Source organism: Phyllostomus discolor, chromosome 1, assembly GCF_004126475.2.
Source record: "Phyllostomus discolor isolate MPI-MPIP mPhyDis1 chromosome 1, mPhyDis1.pri.v3, whole genome shotgun sequence".
Lineage (NCBI taxonomy): Eukaryota > Metazoa > Chordata > Mammalia > Chiroptera > Phyllostomidae > Phyllostomus > Phyllostomus discolor.
The window spans coordinates 33590636-33617653 of NC_040903.2; the positions used below are offsets into that span (position 1 = coordinate 33590636).

At 36.7% G+C, this 27018-nt stretch overlaps 1 protein-coding gene across 6 annotated transcripts; it reads right to left on the reverse strand.

Annotated features, from left to right (window-relative positions):
- Positions 1-3184: 3184 nt before the first annotated feature.
- AASDH (aminoadipate-semialdehyde dehydrogenase) lies at positions 3185-26921 on the reverse strand. Of its 6 annotated transcripts, XM_036020874.1 has the most exons (16): positions 26012-26920; positions 25499-25568; positions 24005-24301; positions 22788-22908; positions 20506-20828; positions 18480-18672; positions 14508-14749; positions 14029-14135; positions 13388-13560; positions 12759-12951; positions 11460-11575; positions 9625-10420; positions 7018-7181; positions 5773-5895; positions 5126-5257; positions 3270-3709 (listed from the first exon to the last, which is right to left on the reverse strand). In XM_036020874.1, exons 3-16 carry the CDS (start codon positions 24232-24234, stop codon positions 3281-3283), a joined length of 3342 nt encoding a protein of 1113 aa, XP_035876767.1. In that variant the 5' UTR covers positions 24235-24301; positions 25499-25568; positions 26012-26920; the 3' UTR covers positions 3270-3280. The 6 variants fall into 6 exon arrangements, with proteins under 6 accessions (XP_035876766.1, XP_035876767.1, XP_035876773.1 ...); XM_036020873.1 differs by having other exon boundaries at positions 3185-3709; positions 25499-26920; XM_036020880.1 differs by lacking the exon at positions 25499-25568.
- Between the last annotated feature and the right edge of the window lie 97 nt (positions 26922-27018).

A 27018-nucleotide genomic window follows, 5' to 3' on the forward strand; every position in this document is an offset into this window, starting at 1 on the left:
TCAGGCAACAGATAAGCAACAGGGTGCACTGTGGGCACCCGGGAAGCCTGGCCCAGATCAAAAGGGTAAGGAAGTGAGCACACACCAGGCAGCCCCACCTGGAACCAATGCCTGGTCAGGTAGCACCCTGGGAAACACAGTTCCCAACTACAACAGGCCTGCTCAAACCATCCCGCAACAGTCTACACCGAGGCCACTTTTTCAAGATTGGGAAAGATAACTATTTCATCTAACTCATAGGAACAGCATCAAACAGAATGGGAAAACAAAAAAAAAATGCCCCAAATGAAAAAACAAGAAAAAAAAACTCCTAATACAATGTAGATAAGTAATTTGCTGATAAAGAATTCAAATAAATGGTCATAAGGATGCTCAACAAACTTGAGAATAGAATAGAGAAATTAAGAGGGAAGAATTAGGACACAAAGAACCAATCAGAGATGAAGAATAAATACATTACCCAAAGTGAAGAATACATTAGAATCAACATCAGATTAATACATATGAATGGATTAGCAACCTGGAATACAGAACAGTGGAAAGCACCCAATCAAAACAGCAAAATGGCCCTGGCTTGTGTGGCTCAGTGGATTGAGTGCTGGCCTGGGAACCCAAGAGTTGTGGTTTCAATTCCCAGCCATGGCACATGCCTGGGTTGTGGGCCGGGTCCTTGGTGGGGGTGTGTGTGAGAGGTAACCACACAGTGATGTTTCTCTCCCTCCTTTTCCCTCTCTCTAAAAATAAACAAAATCTTGAAAAGTTTAAAAACTTTTTTTAAATTAAAAAAGGAAATGAAGGACCTATACACTGAAAACTATAAGATATTGTTGAAAGAAATTGAAGATGACACAAAGAAATGGAAATATATTTCATGTTCATGAATTGGAAGGAAAAACATAGTTAAAATGACCATGTTACCTAAAGCAGTATACAGATTTAATGAAATCCCTATCAAAATTGCAATGGCATTGTTCAATGAGTTTTTAAAAATTCTCAAATTTTTATGGAACCACAAAAGATGCCAAATAGCCAAAGAAATCCTAAGAAAAACAAAGCAGAGATATCATACTCCCTGACTTCAAATTTTACTATAAAGCTACAATAATTAAAACAGTATGTCACTGGCAGAAACCCACACAGACCAATGGAACAGAATTGAAAGCCCAGAAATAAACCCACACATAGAAGAGCAACTAATTTTTGACGAAGGAACCAGATACATACAATGCAGAAAGGAAAGCCTCTTCAATAAATGGTGTTGGGAAAACTGGAAAGCCACATGCGAAAGAATGAAATTAAACTATTATCTGTCACCACACACAAAAAGTAACTCAAAATGGATTAAAACTTAAATGTGTGACCTAAAACAGTAAAATACATAGAAGAAAAAACAGGCACTACCTTTATGGATATTGGTCTCAGAGGGACTTTTGTGAACTTGATGCCCAAAGGCAAGGAAGTAAAAGCAAAAACAAATGAATGGGACTACATTAAACTAAAAAACTTCTGCACAGCAAAAGAAACCATCAACAAAACAAAAAGGCCACCAATTGAATAGGAGGAGATATTTGCAAACGACACCTCCAATAAGGGGCTAATATCCAATATAAAGAACTCATCCAATTCAATAACAACAAACAATCCAATTCAAAAATGGGTGGAGGACCTAAATAGACACTTTTCTAAGGAAGACATACAGAGGGCCAACAGGTACATGAAAAGATGTTCAACATCACCAGTTGTGAGGGAAATGCAAATCAGCACCACAACTCACACCCTTTGGAATGGCTATTATCAATAAGAAATCACAACTGTTGGGAGGCTGTGGAGAAAATGGAATCCTTGCACATTGCTGGTAGGAATGTAAATTGATGCAGCCACAATGGAAAACAGTGTGAAGGGTCCTTAAAAAATTAAGAATAGATACCATATGACCCAGCAATCCCTCTTCTGGGTATCTTCCCAGAAAGTTTGCAAACACTCATAAAGATGTATATACCCTATGTTCATTGCAGTATGATTCACAATAGCCAAGGTGTGAAAGCAACCTAAGGTTCCTTCTAAGGATGTCTGGATAAAAATGCGGTACGTATAATGCTCTCTCTCCTTCTCTCCCCAGAGCATGCCCGCTCAAATCTTCTTTTGGAGTATACTTTCCTAAGTTCCAAGGGCCCTTCTTTTGCCTCTGCAACTTGTTTCCTCAGCCCGTTTCTTCTAGAGCTCACGTTTCCTACTTCTGTAACTTCCTAAATAAACTTTCCCTTATATTTGAAAAAAAATGTGTATATACACAATGGAATACTACTGAGCCATAAAAAAGATGGGATAATCCCATTTGACCAAACATGGATGAAAGTTGAGAGTATTAACCTAAGTGAAACGAGTCAGGTAGAAAAAGACAAGAACCATATGATTTCACTCATATGTGGGCTATAAAACCAAAAGCAACAAATGAACAAACAAAACCAACACACAAACTCATAGACAACAGAACGGTGGTTATCAGAGTGGAAGGGGGTTAGGGTAGGATGAAGAGAGTAAAGGGGGTCAAATATATGGTGAGAGGAGGAGAATAGGTTTCAGGTGGTAAGCACACAACAGATTATACAGATATCATATTATAAAGTTGTACACCTGAAATGTATATGTTATTTACCAATGTTATCCAAAAAAATTCAATTAAAAAAATTTAAATTAATAAGGAATGTGATTTGATGAATAGATCCTACCTTTAAAAATGTTGTGTTATGGCCTTGGCTGGTGTGGCTCAGTGGATTGAGTGCAGACCTGCAAACCAAAGGGTCACAGGTTTGATTCCCAGTGAGGGCACATGCCTGGGTTGCAGGCCAGGTCCCTAGTAAGGGGTGCACGAGAGGCAACCACACATTGATGTTTCTCTCTCTCTTCCTCCCTCCCTTTCCTGCTCTCTGTAAATGAATAAATAAAATCTTTTTTTTAATCTTTTGTTGTGAATCTCAGTATAAATGAGTGAATGGTGTATTACCTCAGAGACTAAGTTTTTAAGTCACCAAGTGTATTCTGATCTTTTTTCCACAGAGGGCTTCTATAAAAAAGCAAATAGCTCTAGCCTGATTTTTAAAAAGTGCTATTAAATATACTGATGTGTTTTGTTTTATAACTCCTTTAAAAAGTATCTGTTGCTCCTACAGGAAATAAAACATGGTTGTTCTCCAATAAAGTGTAATAGACAAGTTTCTTAAACAAAATATAATCTTTATCATGCAATAAGACTATCCACATGCTTTTTATAATGATACTTTCAAACGCCTTGGCTATATTCTGTTAAAGACTGTACTTGATTATTTTTGTTGCTCCCCAACATATCCAGACAATAAACATAATTATTTCTACATCCAATAATAAGCATTGATTCCCAGACCACAGGAGAGGAGAACACTTCCCCGGGAAGCTCATACACACTTCGCAACTGTCCGCTCTTGGATTCCAGTATCCACAGTTTCCCATCAGTAGATGCTGCTGCCAGCAACACGTCATCGCTACGATCGTGGTTATGGAAAGCAAATGGTGTTGAATACACCCTGGAGGTAGTTTGAAATTTCCATTGGAGGTGACCTTTCATACTGCAACAGTAGACAAAACAATCATGGGAACCGAAAAATATTTCTTGCTCTGATGCGGAGGTACATGGGGATGAAAAGATTGGCTCACTGGTAGAGAACTGCCAAACCTGAAGGGTGAAAAGGCAAAGATAACTCATTCACTTCATTTCAACAATTCTGTATGTTAAGGCTTCATGCAATTCTTAATAAAAGTGTAAGGGATTTGGGCTATTGAATGGTAACTACACACAGAAAACATGGGTATTTCTGAAAGTAGCACCCTCAGGTTAGACCTCTGCCCAGTGTTAAAATCCAGCACATGTATACTTATTGCATGAGTCGTTGCTATGCACAATATTAAATTAATATGAACCCCATTCAAGAGTTATTACTAGCATTTTTAGAGACACTGAGTTTAAAAATAAAACTGCACTGAGTTTTCAATGTATATTATCAAAAACTATATCTCATTGTAGTCTCCTAATGCAGGGAAAAGGAAGTAAGTGGACCGAAAGGAAGAATTCATATTCAATAACTTAAAGCTTTAAACAAGAAGCTATGAGATGTGTGTCTGACCTGCGAATATATACTATTTGCTTATTTCAAAGCTACTACTAGAGAAAAACCTGTTGGCCAATATTTTGAAGAAAAGACACAAGGGAGAAAAGGCACAAGTCTACAGTAGTGTTTACAAATGTACACTGTTAACAGCAGCATAATAAAAAACAAATGTAATAAAGAATGTGCATATTCATGAAATATGACTTATAATCTCATTTCTGACCCTGACGTGGACAAAGTCACTACTCTGTCTACGGTTCATCCACACAAACAGGAGTAATTGCATTTGCCGCCTCTTACTTCTTAGTAAGAACTTTGAAAAAAAAACGTGAACAAAATAAAAGATTTCATCAAAAAGTGATTGTCACACAGAGCAAAAGAAACTGCTAGGCAATGAGGAGTGAGTGTGGAATGAAAGCACACAGAATCAAATCTAGCCATCCACTGGCTAACTTATGTTGGAGCTAGGGCACCTGTAAGTCCACAAGGCAATCCCCCAAATCAAACCCCTGGCTACACGTGTGCCACCAGTGACAGTCACTTGCGGTTACTTAAAGGAGTGCAGACACTGCTCCCAACAAAAGATCGGCTATGGCTTGGAAGGGGCCTGCCCTGCCAGTCATGAAGCTGAAGATGGGATCTCCGCCACGGAATGTGAGTTACACAAAAGATTTTTGTTTTCATAGGAAAAACGGGGGCTTCTTCAAATTCTCAGAACCTCAACAGAAGTTAAAATAAGACTGGCTTAAAACTGTAAATTTTTTAAAGATTGGGGAAAGGGGAATGGCACAAGTATAACAATGTTTGGATAGAATCTTTTGAATCTGCTATTGCACCATTTACAAATTAAGAAACCCATGGCCTGACAAAACAGAACTAGTTTTTGACACAACTTGAATAATGACATTTAAAATTTGACTTCAGTTGTCATCAATTCCTACTGCTTTGAGAAAGATATATGAAACTGAACTAGAAAATTTTACCTGTTCTCCAGAGTGAGTAAAACACAGTAAATTCCCATCCACACAGCCAATGCACACATACTGCAGGCAACACCGAGGAGAAGAGAAGAGTGGTTTCCCACAGGAATGTCTCCAGACTCTGTTCCCAGTGGCCTGTCACGGGCAGAAAGCAATTCCTCGCATTTCAATCACTCTACTCAATGACCCTGTATGAAACAAACTCCTAAGTCTTCTGGAGGCAAAGCTATGAAAGTCAGGAAATGCTACAGTGACATGCTGAAATCACTGACATGCCGAGATTATCAGTGGAGCTGGTATGCATATGCACAGCTATTAAATTAGCCAGTGCTATTTATGAGAGCTAAGATAAAAACTTGCAGCACAACGAGGTAAGAAATAACTAGCACATAATTTCCATCCTTAGACCATTCGAATTTCTAATGTGAATGAGAAAATTCTGTTAACTTAAAAATGAGATAGAAGCCATGTATAGAGCTTAGTTGATTTTACTCATCTTTCTAGCCTTCATGCCATATTCTTAATGAGGTCAATGATATCTGGATTCTATGTAACTGAAACTACCTCTGATGTTCACAATTCAAAGTAAAAATAAAAGAATATTAAAGAAAAACAGGTAATAGAATCAATATACATTATTTTATGCCTACAGGATCTACAGCCAGTAAAAGTCCTCCCAGTGTAGCAAAATACAAGTGATGTGGAATCAAGTTCAAACAAGGCGAAGAAAATACAGTTCCTCCACATTTTAACTTCCAAACACACTTCTTTTCCTGCAAATAAGCAAGCAAATTCATTGGTTTCTGCTGGTCGTTAACAAATTCATACATCCTGTCTCTTACATGCTATGTCCATTTAACTAATGTAAGTTTTTATTTTTAATATAAAAGTAATAAATGGTATATGCACATACACACAGAGCTTAATATAGCTGAGATCATTCAGAATATATACTTGGTGTCTAACTTAGCTCACTTATTTGGTAAAACTCTTTAAATATTACTTTAATATGTAATATCCCATATGAACAAAAAATAATTTCTCTGTCTATCTCATCATTGGAAACTGTTTGCAACTAGTTCCTTGGAATTATAAACAACTTGGAAAGAGACGTCCTGGTGCACATATCTGTCCATGTTTCTGATTATTTTGCCAGGACAGATTTTGAGAAGAAGAATCTTACTGAATCAAAGGGCATGAAATAGTCACCTCTGGCCAAACTGTTCTCCTCAGACACTTCACTGGTCACAGCCTTCCATCACTCTCTCCAGCACTTAACGTCATCATTCTAATCTAATGCTCTTTGTTTCTCCCACAGTTTTTAATATTCGTTCCTCTGATTATTAAAGGATTGAAATATTTAAATACATTTACTACCATTTCTTCTTTGGAGTCCCTTGTTTAATTTTCTTGTTTTTTCCCATGATCTGTATACTGCATTGTGTGCCTACCACCCAAAGTCAGATCATCTTCTAGGTCTTTATGTTTTTCATTTTAACTTGTATTTGCTTTTCCACTCATACTTATAAATATAAGTTAGCTTTAACTGTCACATGAGTTTCATTTTTTTCCCCCAACTTCTTTCAAATTTTGTAATTCTAACTTTTTAAATTTTTATGTAATCAGGTCTTACTGATATTTTTCTTTGTGACTCTTTGCTATTATCAGGACAGTAATTCTAAGTTCTTTATATTCCAAAATTTTGAGTAGCAAATTTATTTGTGAAGATTTGGCAAGGAAGTAAAAAAATGTCTTAAGATATGACTGTTTAACTCCTTAATCTTCCCAGATCACCATGCTAAACTTGGAAAATAGCTAACACCTGTACCCCTCGCCAAGCACATGGGACAGTTTCACACTCTGCCAGGTAAGCGACTGATGAGGCAAATTCTTACATAAATGTCCAAAGCGTACGCGTGCTGGTCATGAGAGCCAAGGTGAAAGAGTCCCGTGGTTGGGTCCATGGTGGCGGAGCTTTTGACAGCATCCTCAGTAGTAAACGTCCAGTATTTTTCTCCATTATTACTTTTCAGAACATAAACCAACCCATTATAACAGCCTGTTGGGAAACAAAATATAAAAGGTGAGATTTAGATGTCTCTAGGAAATAATTCTTTAGCCTAAATCATGACAATTGATATTCAATGCTCTTCATGTGTACTTAGGGTCTACGTGCAGCTCGGGTTCAAACTGCAGCAACGCAAAGCAGAAACCGAACAGTCATCACTTATGTAAAATACCTACTCAGTAGGCTTACCTTATTTTAAAAAATACTGCAGAGTGTTCCACCGATAAGGAAACAGTGAAGTCTGCTGCAGCGGACGGAGGCTCTGACAGAGCCGGACTCAAATCTAGTCATGGCTACCCTTGAGCAAATTAGCCAGCGTTGCTAAGCCTCAGATTACTTTTTCTGCTGATGCGGATACATCTACTTTCGGAGTTGTTGTGAAAATCAAGATAAACTCCGAGTGCAAAAATGGTGTTCACCTTGTGAAGGGTGCTATTCTAAGAATTTCATATCTATTAACTCATTTAACCCTCACAGTGAAGCAGGTGTCATTACACCGACATTTTATAGATGACAAAATTGCAGCACAGAGAGTGAGTTACTAGGGCAGAACCACTCAGCTAACACGTGGCAGAGAAGACTCTGAATCTAAGAAATCCAGCTCCAGAGCCTGTGCTCTTCCAGCTACACTGGACTGCCTCTCCCACACTGCTGGTATGGATGAGGAGCCCCTGACTTGGCGTAGCCAAAATAACCCAGGTGGAAGTGGGGACGGCCAAAATCCACAAAGCAAGGATCACTCAAGTTCCCTGGGAAAGCTGAATTTGGGCGTTGGCCCATCACTCTCTACCAGGGGTATCCAACCTTTTGGTGTCTCTGGGCCGCACTGGAAGAAAAAGGGTTGTCTTGGGCCACACATTAAACACACAAACACTAAGGAAAACTGATAAGCAAAAAAAAAAAAAGGTTTTAAGTAAATTTACAATTTTGTGTTGGGCCACATTCATAGCCATCCTGGGCTGCATGCAGCCTGTGGACCGTGGGCAGCACACCCCTACTAGCTGTTTCCAGCTATGGTTTTAACCACTGCTGCTCACTTGAAGCCCAATTTCCAGAATACTTGCTGTGCTGGGTTGTTTTGTTTTGTTTTCTTCCTAGCAGTTACTGCTTGTAGCTAGAAAGCAGTTTGCAAAGAGAAATGTCTTGTTTAAAGTACTAAGCAACCACCATGTACCATAAGCTTTCAGTATAGACACGGGATGCTGACAATAACCTCAACGAGCTGACTTCCCTGGATGGGGATCACTCATGATCACTCACATGTGTAACTGCAAGTTTCCTATAGTTTAATTTTCAAAATGTAGGTGTTTGAAAGGGAAGGATCAAACACAGGTTCAAGTAGATCCCAGCTAGGATAGCACAAGCAGGGAGGTGTATTTCTACACACTTAGGTTGAAAGTTCTGATGAACAGATTCTGTAACATGCAAAATGAAACCTAATGCAGTTGGGGAAGTAAAACGGAGAGGCACCACACTTGAACCCCCATAGCCCTAGTTAAGTAAAAGTCACCCACTCTTAATGAAACTGCATAGCAGCTAATACCTAATGAGCACTCAGTCTGTGCCTAGCAATGTAGTAAGACATTCACAAGCACTGATCTCATTTAGTCCTCTCAAAAGCTCTATTATGATTATGGTGGTTTTAAATTTTGTTCACAAATTATCTGATACTCTTCCTTTCAAGAGCCTAATCCCTCCACCCCCACTCCCCTCCCCTCTCTCCGCACCCCACTTGAGTGTGGGCCAGATTTAATGAGATACTTCCAATGAACAGAGAATAAAGCAAAAATTATGGTATGCAATTTCGGAGACTCAGTCATAAAACCACTGCATCCCTCCTTTCTCTCTTGAATCTCTTACTCTGAGGAAAGTTTGCTGCCGTGCGTGAGGGTATTCAAGCAGCCTAAAGAAAGGCCCATGTGGGCAGAAACTGAAGCTTCCTGCCAAGATCCAGCAGAGAACTAAAGCCTCCTGCTAGCAGCAGTGTGAATGAGCCCCAGTCAAGCTTTCAGGGGGCCGCAGCCACAGGAAAGACCCTGAGCTGGAACTTCCAGCTAAGCCGCTCCTGAATTCCTGACCCACAGAAGCTGTGAGATTTAATAAATATGCTACTCTAAACCATTACATTTTTGGATCATTTGTGAGGCAGCAACACGTTTAACTTACTATGTCCACAAATTCAAGAGAAAACTGAAGTTCTAAGAGATTCAGCAACTTGTCAAAGGTCGCAGAGCTGGTAACAGCTTTAGAGCTAAGGTCAGGTCCAGAGACTCTACCCCATGGCCCACACTGTGAGAATCACATGGTTAACCATTATTCTTTGACAGCCCAATCCACCATATGCAAGTTTTTATTTTTTATTTAACTTAGTCTTAACTAGATTATTGTATAGTAATTAAATATAACTTTGTAAACCTCAAATTCAGAAACTTACCTACTACAATAAAGTTTCCACACTTAGATACACACGCTGAGGATTCAATTCGATCTCCCAAAATCTGTTCCCATTTCACCTTCCCGGAGTAAAGGTCAATCGCCATCATTCTGTGAGAATGGGAGCCGATGTACACAGTTGAAGATGACTTTTCAACAGCGGGTATTACAACCAGAGGCGAAGCGTCTACACATTTGCCTGTGTCTGACCTCCACCTCACACGTAACTCCATCGTCTCAGCCCCTATCGCAGGAGTTCCAGCTTCATAAACTTTTTCAATACAGGTTGAATCTTTTGACTTCCCAATACAAGCTGGAGGACTTAAGCTTTGCACTTTTTGAACATTAGGCTGTGAAATTAAATCAGAAGAACAGGCTGAAGGGCAATGTTCTAACTTAGATAAAAACCCAGTAGCATTCAGAGGCAATATCTGACTCCCTCTGCTCAGTGCAATAAAAGCATTTCTCTTGTTGTCTATATTTAAAGGCACGACTGATTTCTGATGTAAAGATTCTCCACTGGTTTCTTCTTGATTAATGTCGCTGAATTTTCTTTTTGTGGCATAATTCTTGCTAAACGTCCGATCTTCATCTGGAAACACTGCTTGAAGGATGTGACTGTAAATCTCTAAAACGGACCTGCTGAGAATAATTTCCAGGAGCCCAGGTACCGACGTGCCAACAAGTTTTTCAATCTCGTTGAGGAGCCGTACAGACTTTAAGGAATCTCCACCACTATTTAAGAAGAGGGACTCATCTGGAACCTTCAAAGAATCTTCTGAGAGACTCAGAATAGACTACAGATGAGAGAAGGGAGAAATATGGTGAAATAAAGGCCTAAAATCAAAAGATTTAGAATTCAACATTTACAGGGAATATATGGGGAGATAACAGAACCGACAGTAATGATATAAACATAAGGCAAAAAAGTTTTTAATAATTAAAATAAAATTTAAAATTATTTTCTTTATAATAAAGGAAACCATCTCTATGCTACCAATTTTGCCACAAACTCACTGTAAAATTCACATTACACTTCTCTTTAGAGAGCAGTTTTCCTAACCATAAAGTAGGGAATGGAATTATAAAAACATTTGATTTACTAATTATAAAGCCCTCAAGTTAACTAATTTCTGGTATTTCTATAATATGGGAATAATATTTATCTTCATTTGCTTCATACAAACCAAAATCATTTTCTAAAATTCAAAAATGAAGTAGACTAAGACTTTTATCTGGAAACCCTTTATTTTCAGACAAGACTGTACAATTACACCCTCTTTTCAGAACCATTTAGAAAACTCCACATTTTATCTAAGAAAAATTGTACTGACCTATGGTTGTGATAAAAAACACATATATATTTCAAAATAAATTTTAAAAATTGTTTGAGATGTATATTATATAATATATAAATTCCCTTAAGCAGAAATATGTGTTGCAGCTGACAGTTCTTCTGGAATAATGATGTACCCCCTTATACCACAGATTATGGTTCAGCAAGATTTGGCTATTTTCCTAACCGTGACGAGGGCATTACTACACTCCACTGGCCCTCTTAGGGATAAGTTACGTCAAGACAGGTTTTGTGCACTTGTGCCTTTTTTGACTACCTCACTTCCAGTAAATCGCTTTATAGAGAGCTTAATTTAATCTCACAGCAGAGAACTTAACCCTTATTTTAATACAAATTGAATAAACGAAGCTGTACCCCTTATCACATGGGCAGTAGTACCATTCTATGAAAATTTTATTGGACTTATTAGGATGCTATCATTCCCTAAAGATATTAAACGACCTCTTTACAATAATAAGTTTATATCTTAAAAGTTGTACCTTCCACAAATGCTGTAATTTTTCCCAAAGTTCCTCTCTTCCATTGAGCTTATGCTCAGACTTCAAGTGTGTGTAGTTTAAATAAATTCTGCTTAACTCAGAAACATCAATTTTGCCTTAACATAAAAAAGAAATAACTTTTAAATTTCAGCTCAAACTGTTTCTATTTTTGTTAGTCACAAGAATACGCACATTTTTCAGTGTAAGGGTTAGAAAATCTATTGCATAGTTTGTCATAGATAATCAATTCTAAAGAAAGCAGTCCCATCCTACCAAGAATATAATGGGTAATAATTATACAGGTACAGATAAGAAAAGAGGATTAGCTAATGTTTCTATTTAAAGAGTTAAAGAAATGGTACTATTAACTGAGCAATTATTACATTTTGAAGTAAATATTAAATAAAGATGAAATTGGGAAAGCAATATAATATGGTAATTAAGAGCGAATTTTATTTTTTTAAAGATCTTTTTTTTTAGATTTTATTTATTTATTTTCAGAGAGGGAAGGGAGGGAGAAAGAGAGAGAGAGAAAAACATCAATGTGCAGTTGCCGGGGGTCATGGCCTGTACCCTGACTGGGAATCAAACCTGTGACATTTTGGTTTGTAGCCCGCGCTTAATCCACTGAGCTATGCCAGCCAGGGCTGATTTTTTTTTAATACAGAGGAAGTGAGAGAGAGAGAAAGAAAAACACTGACTTGTTGTTCTACTTATTTATGCATTCACGGCTGCTGCAAGTGCATGTGCCCTGACAGGGACTGAACCCACAACCATGGCATGTCAGGACGACGCTCTAACTGAGCGACCCAGCCAGGACCTAAGGGCAACTGTTTTGAAGTCAAACAATCCTAAACAGAATTGCAACTCTACCACTAACCAGCAATGTAAACTTAGAAAAATTACTTAATCTCTTTAAACTTTACTTTCCACATCTTCAAATAGGAATAATACTACCTACTCACAAGATTTTCTGGAGATAAAACTGAGTTAATTATACAAAGCATTTAACAGAGCGTCTACCACAATATATTCCATATTACTGTATTTTAACGTGTGTAATATCACTTTTTTGCCCAAAATTTTGAGGGAAAAATAAGAGTATGTATTATATATGGGTATAATGATTACATACCATGGGTATAACAATACTGTGTATAATGTGCAGAAAACTGTGGGTGCACATTATACACGGCAAAATACGATACTTATAAGAAGGATTTGCATGCCCTTTACACTATCTATGAATACAATTAGTATCATTTGACACTAAAACATATCTGCTTCAAATTATTTTACCATGAGTTGTGAAGGGCAGAGAATCAACCGGCACAAGCTCATCTGGGATTGCATGACTTGGAAGATGTTTCTCCAGTTCTTTAAAGATGTCATCCTTTACTAACTCAGTTTTGGACACGATGAACAGAATGACTTTTTCCTGATTATACCATATGACTGCACAGGACTCCACTTGCTGAAGTCCTTCAGCAACCTATGAGAGAGATCATCCCGATTTGCCAGTGAGGACATTTAAAAACAAACTTCCTAAATGCTCAAACTTATTATGTCTGAAATCAACATAGTCAAATTATATTCTGGAATACACTAGATATTTAAAAAAACTTCTATTATTTTTGCCAACACACAGGTTAATATTTTTCAAAAATAACTGCTTTTACAGCAAAATAAACCAATTTTCAGTTATCAAAATCCATTTTGTTACTTGTTTTTTAAAAAACTATCTCTTCGTGCTAGGAATAAAGAGCACACTGAATTATCCCTACCTTATATTATAATTCATCACTAATATCCAAATCTTAGGCTTTAAAGACACTGATAGAGAATCCTGGCATAGAAAATTGGTGGTGGCTGCTCTAATACATACACGTGTGAATAGATATTTTAGTATTTAATTTAAACTCTTCTACCTGCTGCACAAGTTCAATGTTCAGACGTTTGCCATGACGTTTGATCTGACTGTCCTTTCGCCCCAAGAAAAATAACTCGCCATCCTTCACAGTCACGAAGTCTCCTGTGGCTCGCATGGTGCCGAGTGCTACTGTCATCTCACCATCAAGAAAACACACTCTGTTTCTGCCACCTGCACAAGATATAAACGCCAGTGTAATTAAAAAAATGCATGGAAAACATATTAAAAACCTTCAAACCAAAATATCTCCCAACGTTCAGTTACTCAGTTACTCAGTTTCAGATTTTTAATATTTATAAGAAAGGTGGGCTCACTTTTAAATATTAGAAAATTAGATATACTAACCTCAAGTAAAATAAGGGTAAAAAAATTTCTAAAAACAAATGTGATTTTAAAAATTCTTAGAACACTGATTAAATAGAGTTTTGGCTACAAATATAAAGGTCCAACTTCCTTAGAGTATTAGCCACTGTTATCTCTAACAATTACAGTAACTTATTAAGTGTTTCGTCACTGTGAAGATGAGATTAAAATTACCGTCACTGAAAAGAACACTAGATATAAGAAAAACAAGGAGAAAATAAAATTAACATTGATTGTGTCTTGGAAAAAAATCCCAATCAATAAATAGAAAACAACCTAAATATACTTGGCCATCGCCTTCTTGAATTCTGAAACCATCAGTATCTCTGACTTCAACTACTGTTCCAAGCAGTGGACATCCCAGTTGTACAGGCAATTCATATCTACGAAAACACAACAATCCAAACCAGATTTAACATCTTTCATTTGAATAGAATATTTTCCAATGTATTTAAATCACATTGTATCAAATAAAGAAACAAAATGTTTTTTGTTATGCTATAATTCAAAGATTACCAAGAGGAAAAGGTCAGATGAAAAAGTTATCATGTTATTTGTTGCTGTTAAGTCACAAAAAGTTCTGGCAGGATCTGTAGCACTAGTTATAATAAGAAAGGTTCTGGATTCTCAGCTTAAAATTCTAGATTAAATAGTGTTCTAAAACTATTACCCCAGTGACGATCAAAAGTTATATTAGTGTTAAGATACTGGAAAAATAGTTTCATTCTACCCTATTTAGTTATTAAAACTCTTACTTCAGAGTAGAGTTAAGAATCTTCTCTGGAATCCTGTAAAAAGTCGCCCAACTTGATACCTCTGTGATACCATAAACATTAAATATTTGTGTTCTATTGCCCTCTTCCCTCCAGCCTCTGAGGACAGTCAGTGATGGAAATGCTTCACCACCAAGGGCCAGTACTCGAAGAGAAGTACTGGTTGATAAAACAGTTGACTTGATAAGCTGAGATCCAAATCTTCTAAGCAATGTCGGGGTTGCCTGTAGAAACATTAAAAATAATTTATTTTTCCCCTTCATTTCTTTAAAAGGTAAACACTGCAATAATTGGTTCAAAGTTTAACATTGGCAGCCCACAAGGAAATTAAGACTATGTTTATTAAATGGCAAATCATATTTTGAAAGCTCCTGGGGCAACATTATCTTCTGAAAGTGAGTATCAACTTTGCTTTAGCAAAAAACGTGAGAAAAATATTAGTAATGTTTCATTATATAGTTTAGACAAAAAGGTTTCGAGATAAAAATGACAAAATCTAGAATTTACATCCCCCTCTCCCATTATCTCTATGTAAAAAGTACATAAAAGGGGTAAAAAATATGCTGAAAGAAAACAATATGAATATTTTTAAAAACAGCTTTATTGAGGTACAACTGACATACAATAAACTGTACATATTTAAGGTATATAATATAAATTTTAAGATATAATCTGTGAGACCATCACAATCCAAATAAACATATTCATCACCCCTAAAATTACCTATACACCATTGTAATTCTTCCCTCCAACTGAACCCCTTCTCCAGACACGTGCTGATCTACTTTCTGTCACTTATGATCAGCTGGAATTTTCTAGATTTTCTAAAAATATAATCATACAACATGTATTCTGTTTTGATCTGGCTTCTTCCACTCAAATACTTCATGATTATTCTAATTTGTGTGTATCAATAGTTTATTCCTTTTTGTCTTACTTACTCTGTTCAGGCTGCTGTAACAAAATACCACAGATTGGATAGATGATGAACAACAGGCATTTATTTCTCACAGTTCTTGGACACTGGAATTCCAAGATCAGGGTGTCAGCACAGGTGGGTTCTGGTGACAGCCCTGTCTCAGGCTATGTACTGCCACTTCTTGCTGTGTCCTCACAAAGTAGAAGAGGCTAGGGAACTCTGTGGGATCTCTTTTGCAAGGGCACTAATCCCATTCATAAGGGCTCCATCCTCCTGACCGAAGCTCTCCCAAAGGTCCCACCTCCTAATACCATCACACTGGGAATTGGGACATTAATGTGAATTTAGGAGTGGTGGATAGACACACTCAGATCATATGACTTTTTATTGCTGAGTTGTATTCCATGGCATGGTTTATGAATGGCTTTTACATTTCCACATAAAATTTAGGATCAGCTTGTCAATTTCTACCCAAAAACGTCTGCTAGAATTTTGATAGGGACCATATTTAATGTATGGATCAATGTGGGGAAGAACTGTAATCTTGACATTATTGAGACTTCTTATCCATAAACATAAAACATCTCTTCATGTATTTAGCCCCTCCATTTTTTAATAAAGATTTATTTATTTATTTATTTATTTTCAGAGAGCGGGGAAGGGAGGGGGAAAGAGAGGAAGAGAAACACCAATGTGAGAGAAACATTAGTTGGCAACTTCTTGCATGCCACCAACTAGCTCTTCAATATCCATCAACAATATTTTATAGTTTGCACTGTTCAAGTCTTGTTCTTCTTTAAATTTATTCCTGTTTTATTATTCTTATGCTATTGTGAATATAATTATTTTATTATTTTAATTTTGGGGGGTTTCTTTCTATTATGTAGAAATGCTATTGATTCTGTATATTGAGCCTATATCCTCCAATCTTGACAAACTTGTTAGTTCTCGTAGTTGCCTCTCTAATTAAATGGTATAAATAGCCCTCGCTGGTGTGGTGCAGTGGGTTGAGCTCGGGCCTGTGAACTAAAAGGTCACTGGTTTGATTCCCAGTCAGGGCACGTGCCTGGGTTGCAGGCCTGGTCCCCAGTTGGGGGTGTGCAAGAGACAACTGATCATCTCACACATTAATATTTCTCTCCCTCTTTTTCTCCCTCCCTTTCCCTCTCACTACAAATAAATAAAAATATTTTTAAAAGGTATAAATAATACAACTTTTGTTACCCAAAGTAAGCAAAAAATGCCCAAATATATTTTAGGTTTGTAAGGAATGAAAAATTGGGCCTTTCTTCCCAAGAGAAGAAACTCCTTACTCCTGAAACAAATTGAACAGATCCTTAATTTCCTCAAAAGCTCAGTCCATTTCACGTTGGGGCCTTTCTCCTCCACAGTAACTCAACATGTTCTATTTTTTTCCAACTTTCAAAATCTTAGTAGCATGTGTTCTCTTTAAGCTTCTGTGATCCTTGCTTAGTATCAACTTATATTTGGGTAGGGTTATTATTTATAAACAAAATCTGTACAGGGAGCTCTTTTTAAACACACACACAAACAAATTCTTGAGGACTTACATATCATTTAATAAGAAATCTGACTTTGGAAGTAAAAGATGAATCCTGACAACAAAGCTAAAATTCACTGTAAGACAGAACATGAGTGGGGGGGAGTGGTGAGGGGAAAATGGAGACAACCGTACTTGAACAATAAAATTAACTAAAGATCATGTATTTTATACAAAGGAAAGAATAACCTGTCAGTTTCTGTAGTTTCTTACTCAAAGTCAAATGTGATCTGTGGATAATATTCCAAAATAAGTATTGTCAGTTAAATAAAATCACCATGAAACTATATACAAAATTTGCTGTGTTCTGGGAACAGAGTTAGTGAATGTGTATCAGTTTCTCAAAAGGAGAAATGATGTCAAAAAAGTTAAAAAACCACTGCTAAGGTAAATATATTTGAGATTGTGCTAAAACATTAAGCAAGAGGATTGGACTAAAGAGGTCTAGTTCACTGACTTGACATAGAAGTCTCCTGATTCCTTTGGTAACTGTCACTCAAATCTATTATGGCACTTTGCAAACACTGCCTGAAAAATACGTTCCTCTAATTTTATATGAAAATAAAAGCTACATTAAAATCTTGCCCAGATTCACAGAATGACTCACCAACAGATATGTTTATATATATATATATATATATATATATATGTATGTATATATGAATTGAGTATAGCAATATGGCCTGCTAAGTATCAATAGATATAAATCTTTATCTGTTGGTGAGTCATTCTGTAAATGTGTAAGTGTAGGTGTGTGTGTATACATGTACACATACATGTACACATGTATAGGTGTGTGTGTGTGTTTATTTATTTTTCAGGATGAAAAACACACTGCCAAAAAACCAAACTCAGTGTCAAATTTTGTCTTTAGGGCAGAAATTTAACACCCTCTTGAGTCTCATTATGCTATATATAAGCCTGGTGTTTTTAGTTTATCATGATATACACATAATTTTATTATTTCTCTCTAGTATCTAACTACTTGCAATTAACATCTTAAGGCTTGTGTACCAGTAACATACTTTCAAATATATATTTTTAAATTTTTAAAAATGCCAAACTTATGTTTCTGTAAGTTAAATATGCTAATGTAAAAATTAAAAAATCTAAATTTCTAACTCAATTATAATTTAACTTACTGAGTTTTTAGTGTGAAATACAATAAACTTAAACCCTAAGGCAGGCAAGGCAGCCTATCCCAACAGATCTGAGTGAAAGCCGGGTTCCTCTAGTTATTACAGTATATACATACAAAATGCACAATAAAGTAATTTTGTAGGCAGAATTAACTGATTTTTTTTTCATTTGCAAACAAAAAGAAAAGTGAGCTCATCAGGGCGCAGTCTTTGATAATCGAATAAGATTATCATGAATCCATTATAAAGAACTACAGGAGTGCAAAATATTTTCTAAAACACTTAAAGCACTGAATCATGGAGAACTAAACATTTCATTTGCTCCTGAAATGTACCTGCAAAACAGTCACTCTGTGATGGGAAAAGAGAACAGCAGCTAATTTTGATGGGAACACCTTGACAGCAGTTGGTACAATCAGCAGAGAGGCACCACTCGATAGAGCAACAAATATTTCCACAACTGAAGGATCAAAGGTCAGTGGTGAAGCCAGAAACAAAACATCCTCTTGTGTGATCTCAAAAAGTAACCTATGGCAAAACAGAGTGCAGTTATAAGAAACGTCTAACATTTGGGAACCACATATCCTAACAGAGAATTTATGACCAGTAAGTTTTTGGATGAAAGCCAGACGTTTACTCTTTCTCTCTTAAGATTCAACAAAAGTGCTATTAATTCTAGAACTCTTCTTTATAAATGTAAGTATTAAAAGCCACTTAAAGCAATATATTATTTTTTTACTACGACGTGTTTTATCATCTGTGATAGCTTCTGATGTATCAACTTGGCTGGACTGAACCACAGTCCCCAGTATTCCCTTTCTAGTATGTTTTCCATTTGGGTAGAAGACAAGGGTATTTTCTCTCAAAAGCTAGAAGACAGAGGGAGGCAGTCGCATTTGGTAGCACACCCACTTTTGGCCAGTTATTCAATGAAACACTATTCTAGGTGCTGCTGTGAAGGGATTTTTGTTGATGATTGAAGTTCCTGATCAGCTTGACTTTAATCAAAAGAGATCTCATACTGGGTTGGCTAGACTTGGTCAGTTGGAAGGCCTTTATGTTTAGGTCTCTTCTGGAGAAGAGTCTCCAAAACAGCAGCTGAGTCTGCAATTACTCTCCCTACCCCGTGGATCTTCCTTCCTAAATTGCATGTGGACAAGCACATGCCCACGAGGTTCCACCTGCTCAAGACCATCCCTTTCTGTCTACCCTGCGGACTTCAGTGTTGCTTAGCCAGCCCGTAAAACCATAAATCGATTCCTTGTAATAAATCTCTGATACATCCTCCTGGTTCTTCCCTTCTGGGAGGAATCTGGACCTATTCTATCCTACTTATTCAGTGATGCTTAGCAGAGACCTCTGACTCCCTTCTCCGACTATCTGGCACTTTTTCTTAGTAGCTAAACAAAAAGCAGCACAGAACGTATGTAGCTAGGATTAATACAGAGCATGGACAGTCACTGTTGAGCCTGTGGCACGACTTCAATTTGAACACACAAAACCTAACCTATCTAAAAGCAGGGATTACCTTACCTTCAAAATATCTTCAAGTATGGTGATGTGGGGACCCATTCAGAAACCCAGAGTTGGTGTGATTATTTTAAGCTCAAGACATTTTAGATTCAACAGATGCAGGAACAAAGCCTTCTTCCAGCATCCCTTATCTGACTATAGCAGCAGCTTTTGGGAAACAAGGCTGCCATAAATTCCCTTCAGAGTGGCTTTTACTTCCAGCAAGGACACAAAGAGTAAACTACCATAATCCCCTCTGCAGGGGAGTTTTATGGCCCAAGGCAGGAAAGACTATTCTCATCAGCACAAACCAATATTATTACAAAGTTTCTTATCTCCCTGTCTTTCCTAAAGCAGCATACTTGTTCTTCCCACAGAAGCCTTTTCTTCCCCTTCCCTTTCTCTAACAAATTAGGTATATAAGCCCTCTAACTTTAACCTTTTTATGATGGAGTTGAGTTAAGGGTACTTGAAAAACAGCATATAGAAGAAAAACAATCTGATCTTCTTTTTTTCCCCCCCATAAAAGCAGGAGCTGAAATTCCCATATGAAAGACTGTCCTCTCTCCACCAGAAGGAAAGTAACATTCTTATCATTAAGGAACAGAAGTTGAGACTCAGAGAATTCTATACAAACAGACCTTGATAAAATAATTATCTTCCCATGGCCTACCCACATAGCTTAGTCACTTTTTGAGCACAACTTTGTTCAACCTGATATAAAAGCAAGCACAGGTTTTGCCACCTCTGAGTCTTCACTCCTTATGAAGGGCTGTCACATAAAACGTGTATGGTTGAATAACGCAGGGGCTGCAAGTACTGAAGAAGGACTCTAAGGCCAGAACTTACCGAAAATGCTGGATGTTCGGCACTATGCACGCATGAGGGACTCTGACAATCTTAGGTATCCCTGTGGTGCCTGATGTATGGAGAACATAGGCTAAACAATGCTTCAGCCTCGCATCCATGAGCTCCTCTGACTTTCCTTCACTGCTGTTCTCAGAGCTTATGCTGTTTGCCATTTTTTCTTTTTCACATTCTTCCTTGTTATCATTAAGCATCCAGCTCACCTCAGCATTTTTCCAGTGAAGTCTGAAGAGTACTAGGTCATTATGTTCTACTGTAGATGTTTCAGATGTATTCAATAATGTTTCATAGGAAGATCTGAATTTCTGTTCAATGAAGAACAAAATTGTCCAATATGTTAAAAGACAGTCTTTTTTTACCTAGAAGTAATAAGAAGTGTTCATTTACTCATTCATCATGGCTTTTTAATTTTTTTTGAGAACTCGCTATACACCCAGGGATTAAAAAAATAATAAATTGGAAAGCTCCGAGAGTAAAGTGCTGTCTTTATTTTCAAAATAAAGACATATAAAAACATACAACTGCAGTACAATGTGCTAAGTACGACAAGGAAATATGCTTAAAATGTTAATGGGAACAAAGGAAGTTGAACTTAACTGCCTAGGTCAGAGATTGCTGCTTCATACGTAATATTTGTGTTTATAAGTAGCTCTTCTTCAAATAAAGAGCCAATACAAAGTATAAAACCCAAGAAAACTGGTGTTGTGGAGAATATTAAGCATTTCAACAAGCTGCAGAATTGGGCAAAGGGAAGGTGAGTAGTGCCGTTAATAGGAGATGCTAATCCTGAATAACTCTGCATAGTCAGCACTAAGGAGTTAAGACCTTAATGTGTGAGTGATGGGGTCCAATTGAAGATGGAAACCACATAGACTACACTTTATTCTGTCAAGACTCTGATAAGTTAGAGCCACTTAATGAACTGTTTGCAACAATTCAGTTATGCTATATGAGCCTGAACTAATGTGTTGCCACCAGAGTGAACAGAAAGGGTCTATGACCAAAGAATCAATGGGCTTGGTAACTTTCTGGAAAGAGTGAGCCCCAAGAAGATTGAGTTTCTGGGTTAGGTATGTGGTAGATATAGGTTAATATAGAACTACAGAACTAAGTTTGGATGAAAAGATGCTAAATTCAGTTTGTACATGTCAAAAGTGAGGTTCCTTTAAATATACCTTTTTATTTTGATAAGAAGCAGCTTAATGAAATATAACTTAAGTCTTCATTCAATATAAACGAGAGAAAAAATATCAAAACACAGAAATCTGTGGTGTTTTCTGTTTGTTTAGTATGTATATATTACGGGTAGGGTGTGATGTGGCCTGTAATAGTCAAATAATTAAGAGACTACATATTCTAAAGACTTACCTCAAAACCATCATCTACCATTAAAATTTTTCTATCTCTACCAGGTTACATTTACTTCACTTAGGACAGTATCACACTATGCAGACCTTATAGGTTTGGGAGTATTATCCTTTCCCCTCCAACTAAATGATAGACAGCTGAAGGGCAAGAATCCTGTCTTGGGCTTCTTTCACACACCAATGCCCTCCCAGGTGACCTGACTCTAAATAAGAAATGCAATATGGGCTGCATCTTGCTGAACATATAAAACCAACACTTGCCCCCTACAGCTGTGTTTCTTGGCTAGATCTTTGGTTGGCAGTCAGAAAGTTTTTAAATGTAATAAATGTAATTTTCCAGAAAGGTTTGACTTAAATACCAATCTCTTTTTCAAAATCTAAGCTTGGTTATAATTCTTTAATGGTTCTGACCACTGTAAATTGCCATAAATATATAAAAATAAAAGTTTAAAGTATTATAAAACTTTCCTAGGATAAAAACAACTTTGGAGAGAGAAAGGAAATTCAAAACAAAGCACAATACATTATTATTATAAAGCCAGAAGATATGTTCATGCCACAGAGCAGCGTTTCTCAACAGACGGCGGGGGTGGGGGGGGGGGTGTGGAGAGCACTTCCAGCAGACATTAAGTAATGTCTGGAGACGGTTTTGGCTGTCAGAACTAGGGGGTGCTACTGGCATCTGGTGGCTGGAGGCCAGGGATGTTGCTAAACATCCTGTAACGTACAGGAGACTCCTCACAAAAAAACAATTACCCAACTCAACATGTCAACAGTGCTGAGACTGAGAAAACCTGCAGAGTTAGTGAATTTAGAAATCAAGAGGGAATTAAGGGGAGACCCTTCAAATGAAAGATAAATATAACACATGAAGAACACTTAAATATATATACTTACATTAATTTGCTGTTTTTCAACAAGGATATACTTTAGATTACATTTTTTCATAAAATAAGTTGATAATGCTGGTGGTGAATCTGGATCAATGGGAGCATAAGCAGCAGGGAGTTGGAGAATTCTAAAGAGACAAAGTATACAGTTAGCATACAGTGTATAGTGAAAATAATCTTTAAGCATTTGTATTTTTCTACGTACTTTACTACTGCCATAAATGGAAATTCCCAAAGTTTTTGTTGATACATTTTTATTTATTAGCAGTTATTTTTTATCTAACTCTTGAAAGTGAATATCCTGAGTGTTTGCTACATTAAATTCTCATTACTATACAGAGAAATCTAAGATTTTAAAAGCTAATGTATCACAGTAAAATAAATTAGGTTAACTGGCCACTACTAGATACCAAACAGGTAGCAGACTCTTATTTACTCATCTGTGTAGACTAACATAAAATAAACTGAATGTCCACATGTAACTTATTAGTATGCAGAGGGACTCTAGTAGTCTGCATACTAAAAAGACATATTTCACCAAAACCAGCATACCTTAAAAGGGAAAAGAACATTAATGAAAAATTTTTAAACTTTTTTTATCTTACATTTATATAGTTAAACTATTAACACACATACTATGAGAGGAATATCAACTTGTCTAATTCTTTACAGCTTGTATTTACTGCAGAACCCTACTATACAAATCACTATATAAGAATAATATTTTAGAACTTAAATAATTGAACATTTTGCAAATACTTGTTTGAATTAGCACCTTCCTCAACTGATATCTCAATTTTTAGGGAGTATTATACAAAACTCTCAATTATTTATTCATTCACTTATTGAATACTTGAATACTTAAGCCTTCAGTCTTAGAAGGGAAAAAAAAGTCGTAATATTTCTGAAATACGTGTTTTGTTTTATATAACAATAGAATTTATAACTTTTCCTTTAGCAGACAAATGAAGACCTTATATTTTGAAAATATTTAAATGTTCTACTATTAGTGAAAACTTCTAGTCTCTCCTAAATAAGCCCAGATGAATTAATTTAAAATAATCCTAGGGGAAATATGATCTCCTTTAGCCTCTCTAGAATATACAAACTAATACCAAAAAATCCAATAGTAAAGAGAAAAATAACCTGCAATATATTCTATGTATTAAAGCATCATAAAGTAGGTTAGAATAACATCTAATTTTTTGTTCTAAAACATATTACCCTAAAATCCAAGAGGGTACGTTTACCCCAGGATGGCAGTAGAGACCAATTTCTCGAATTCCTTGGAAGTCACAGTGTAATAGCAGGAAATCTGATAATTCGGAAGCAGCATTAACCAGAGTCTTGTAGGTGTAATAAACTGGAGGTTGGTTGTTACATTCATCAAAACATACAGCTATTTTATTGGAATAAATGGAGGCAGCCTCATGCACCAATTCCTGAAGAGTCATTTCACCCAAGTTGATCTAAACATCACTGGTAGGAGAAGTGTTACGAAGACAGGGAGTTTCAGGGAGCCTGGTAGAGAGAAACAGAGAAAGAGAAACTTCCATACAGTCACCCCTCATAAAAATAACTGTCAAAGGCATACAATTAATGAATCTCTGAACTTATGAACTGTCTATGGTAACTTCACTGAGAAAAATGATGTTGAAAATTAATGATACAGTCACCCCAATGCTGGGTCAGAGCTGGAAGAAAATTTGGGAGGGGGGTGGTAATATACACAGATGAGGACAAAAACAGGTAGAAATGTAGAATTCTCTGTCAATTGACAACAATGTAAAAATATACATATTATATATATGTATATATATATATACATATATATAAAGTTAACCAATAAAACCAAATTAAAGCACCACATGCTTAATTTTTTCTTCAGTATTGTTACAAGTTGATTCAGATAAAGTGGTTAAAAACCTGTATGGTTACTTTGAAAAGACTAATGCAAATAAAGTCTGGGTTTAGTAACTGAATTTAGGAGGAAACAAAATCAACCTTTGATAGAAAAAAAATTCTACCCACAATCCATCCATTTTTAATCCTCTATATATAAACTATGCTAATTACTATTTAATATAATACTTTACACAAGTCACATCTAGTCACTTTATAATTGTTAAGAAGTAAGCTATTTATATTCTATTTGATATTTAAATTGCCAATAAATTTACTTAAATTTAGACTCTAAATGTAGTACTACAAGTCAATAAAACACCATATCAATACAATGTTCTCAGGGCTTCTCAATGCAGATTAAATAAAAATATTTGAAACTCATCAAAGAAATTTTAGGAATCACTAATTTTTTAAAAACTCAAAATTACTAGTATTTCCTTGTAGGTAAAAGTGATTTTTTTAAAGCCTACTTTTCAGATTTCAAGGTAAATAAGATTTTAGTTATTCAAGTTTTTAAAGTTTTCATACTTATTGATTTTCCTCCTGATTCAAAATACATTTTCATCCATGTCATTTACTATCAATTAGAGAACATTGATAAAATATTCCTACAGAGAGCAAAATGATTCTACAACTGCTGAGACCCATAAGGTTAGGAAATGTTATGCTTAAAATTTTAAGGTATCTTTAGTACTTAACAGTATTCCTTTTAGTAAGCATTTCTACAAATACGATTTTGTGATGCACAGGGTAAAAATTTTAAGCTTCCTTTACACATACAAATGATCATTGTCAAATATTAGGAAGACTTACCATAACATGCACTCAGATTATGAGGAAGAACCTTTCCAAGCAACAGAGCCTAAGGATACCTTCTGCTACTCTGCCAAATATAAAAAACAAACTGCCTAAACTATAGAATGTATTATACTAAAGCATTTTTACAAAAGTTTGTAGTCTACATGCAAAAAAAAATTTAATGCCAAAACACATACAGCAGTTAATTTCTCATTTGAGGACAATCTACTCAATAGATTATACTCTAAAATTACTCAACATCAAAGTAAGGGGTAAAATTATAAAGTGAAGTGTTTTTTTTTAATGCCACCTGACTAGGTGGCTAAGTTGGTTGCAGTATCCTCCCATACACCAAAAGGTCTGTGGGTTCTGTCTTGGTTGGGTGCTCATTCAGGTGGTAACCTCTCTCACATCGTTCACCTATCTCCACCTTTCACCTCTCTCCTCCACCCTCTCTAAAATCAATAAACATATCCTCAGATGAGAATTTTTAACAATGCCATTTTTATGACAAATTACAGCACTCACCACACAAAACTACTCGATTACGATGTTTTTCTACTTTTGAGTTTCCCAGTGGTTGCCCCAGAGAATTAAGGCAAAATCTATTGTTTAAGGTTCTCATTTTCATTAACTAAATCAAATACATTCTCTCCAACAAAGAATTCTATACTTATTGGATGCCCAACTTGGATCTTTCAAGAAGAAAAAAAAAGCAAAATCTGGTAAACAGATTTCATAAGTAATGAGATCATTAAGTTTAAGATACTATTTTCTTTACAACTGCAGAAGCTGCTACTTAGTCATCACAGGAGTGTCATCAAATTCTCTTGCTTTGGGGATTCTTCCAAGGTTACTGGGTATTTTAAAGAAAGTTAAGTAATCTAGAAACTCGTAACCCTGTACCCACCAACTTCTTAACTTACATTATTAATTACGTTTAAAAACAATGCACTTTACAGCTTCCCAAACAATTTTTCATTCGCTCTTTGAAACCAGCTACAAAGTAGGCAGGGCAGGATTATTTCCAAAGGAGGAGCAGGGGATCCAAGGCTGGACGACTCAGGGGACATCACACAGATCGGTTTAGTCTTTGCACGACACCAACCCGCCAGACACCACTGATTCAAATCAGGGGCCAAGCGGTCGCCCTGAAGGTGGGACAACCGGTGCACAACCAGCCCCAGGTCTCGGGGTTCCCTGCCGCTTCCACACAATCCTCTGCCGGACTCAACCTCCTGCCACCCCCCATTCTGAAGGCCTTGAGGAGTGGGCAGGAGATCCGAGCCTGTCCAAACCTCCTGGCAGCCCACCCAAGACACCTAGCCACACACTGCAAAAGAGCAGTCGGTCACCCACAAGGCCTTAAAGATCAGCCCACTGCGCCGCCCGCGGGGATCTGGGAAGCTCTAGCTCTCTGAGAAATCTTCCGAGTCGCTGCGTTGACGTCACGCGAGCGACCCGGGACTGGCGGTGTTGCCCTGCCCCCTGCCGAAGCTGGGGACCCAGTCCGCCGGCAATGCTGACCGTGTTCT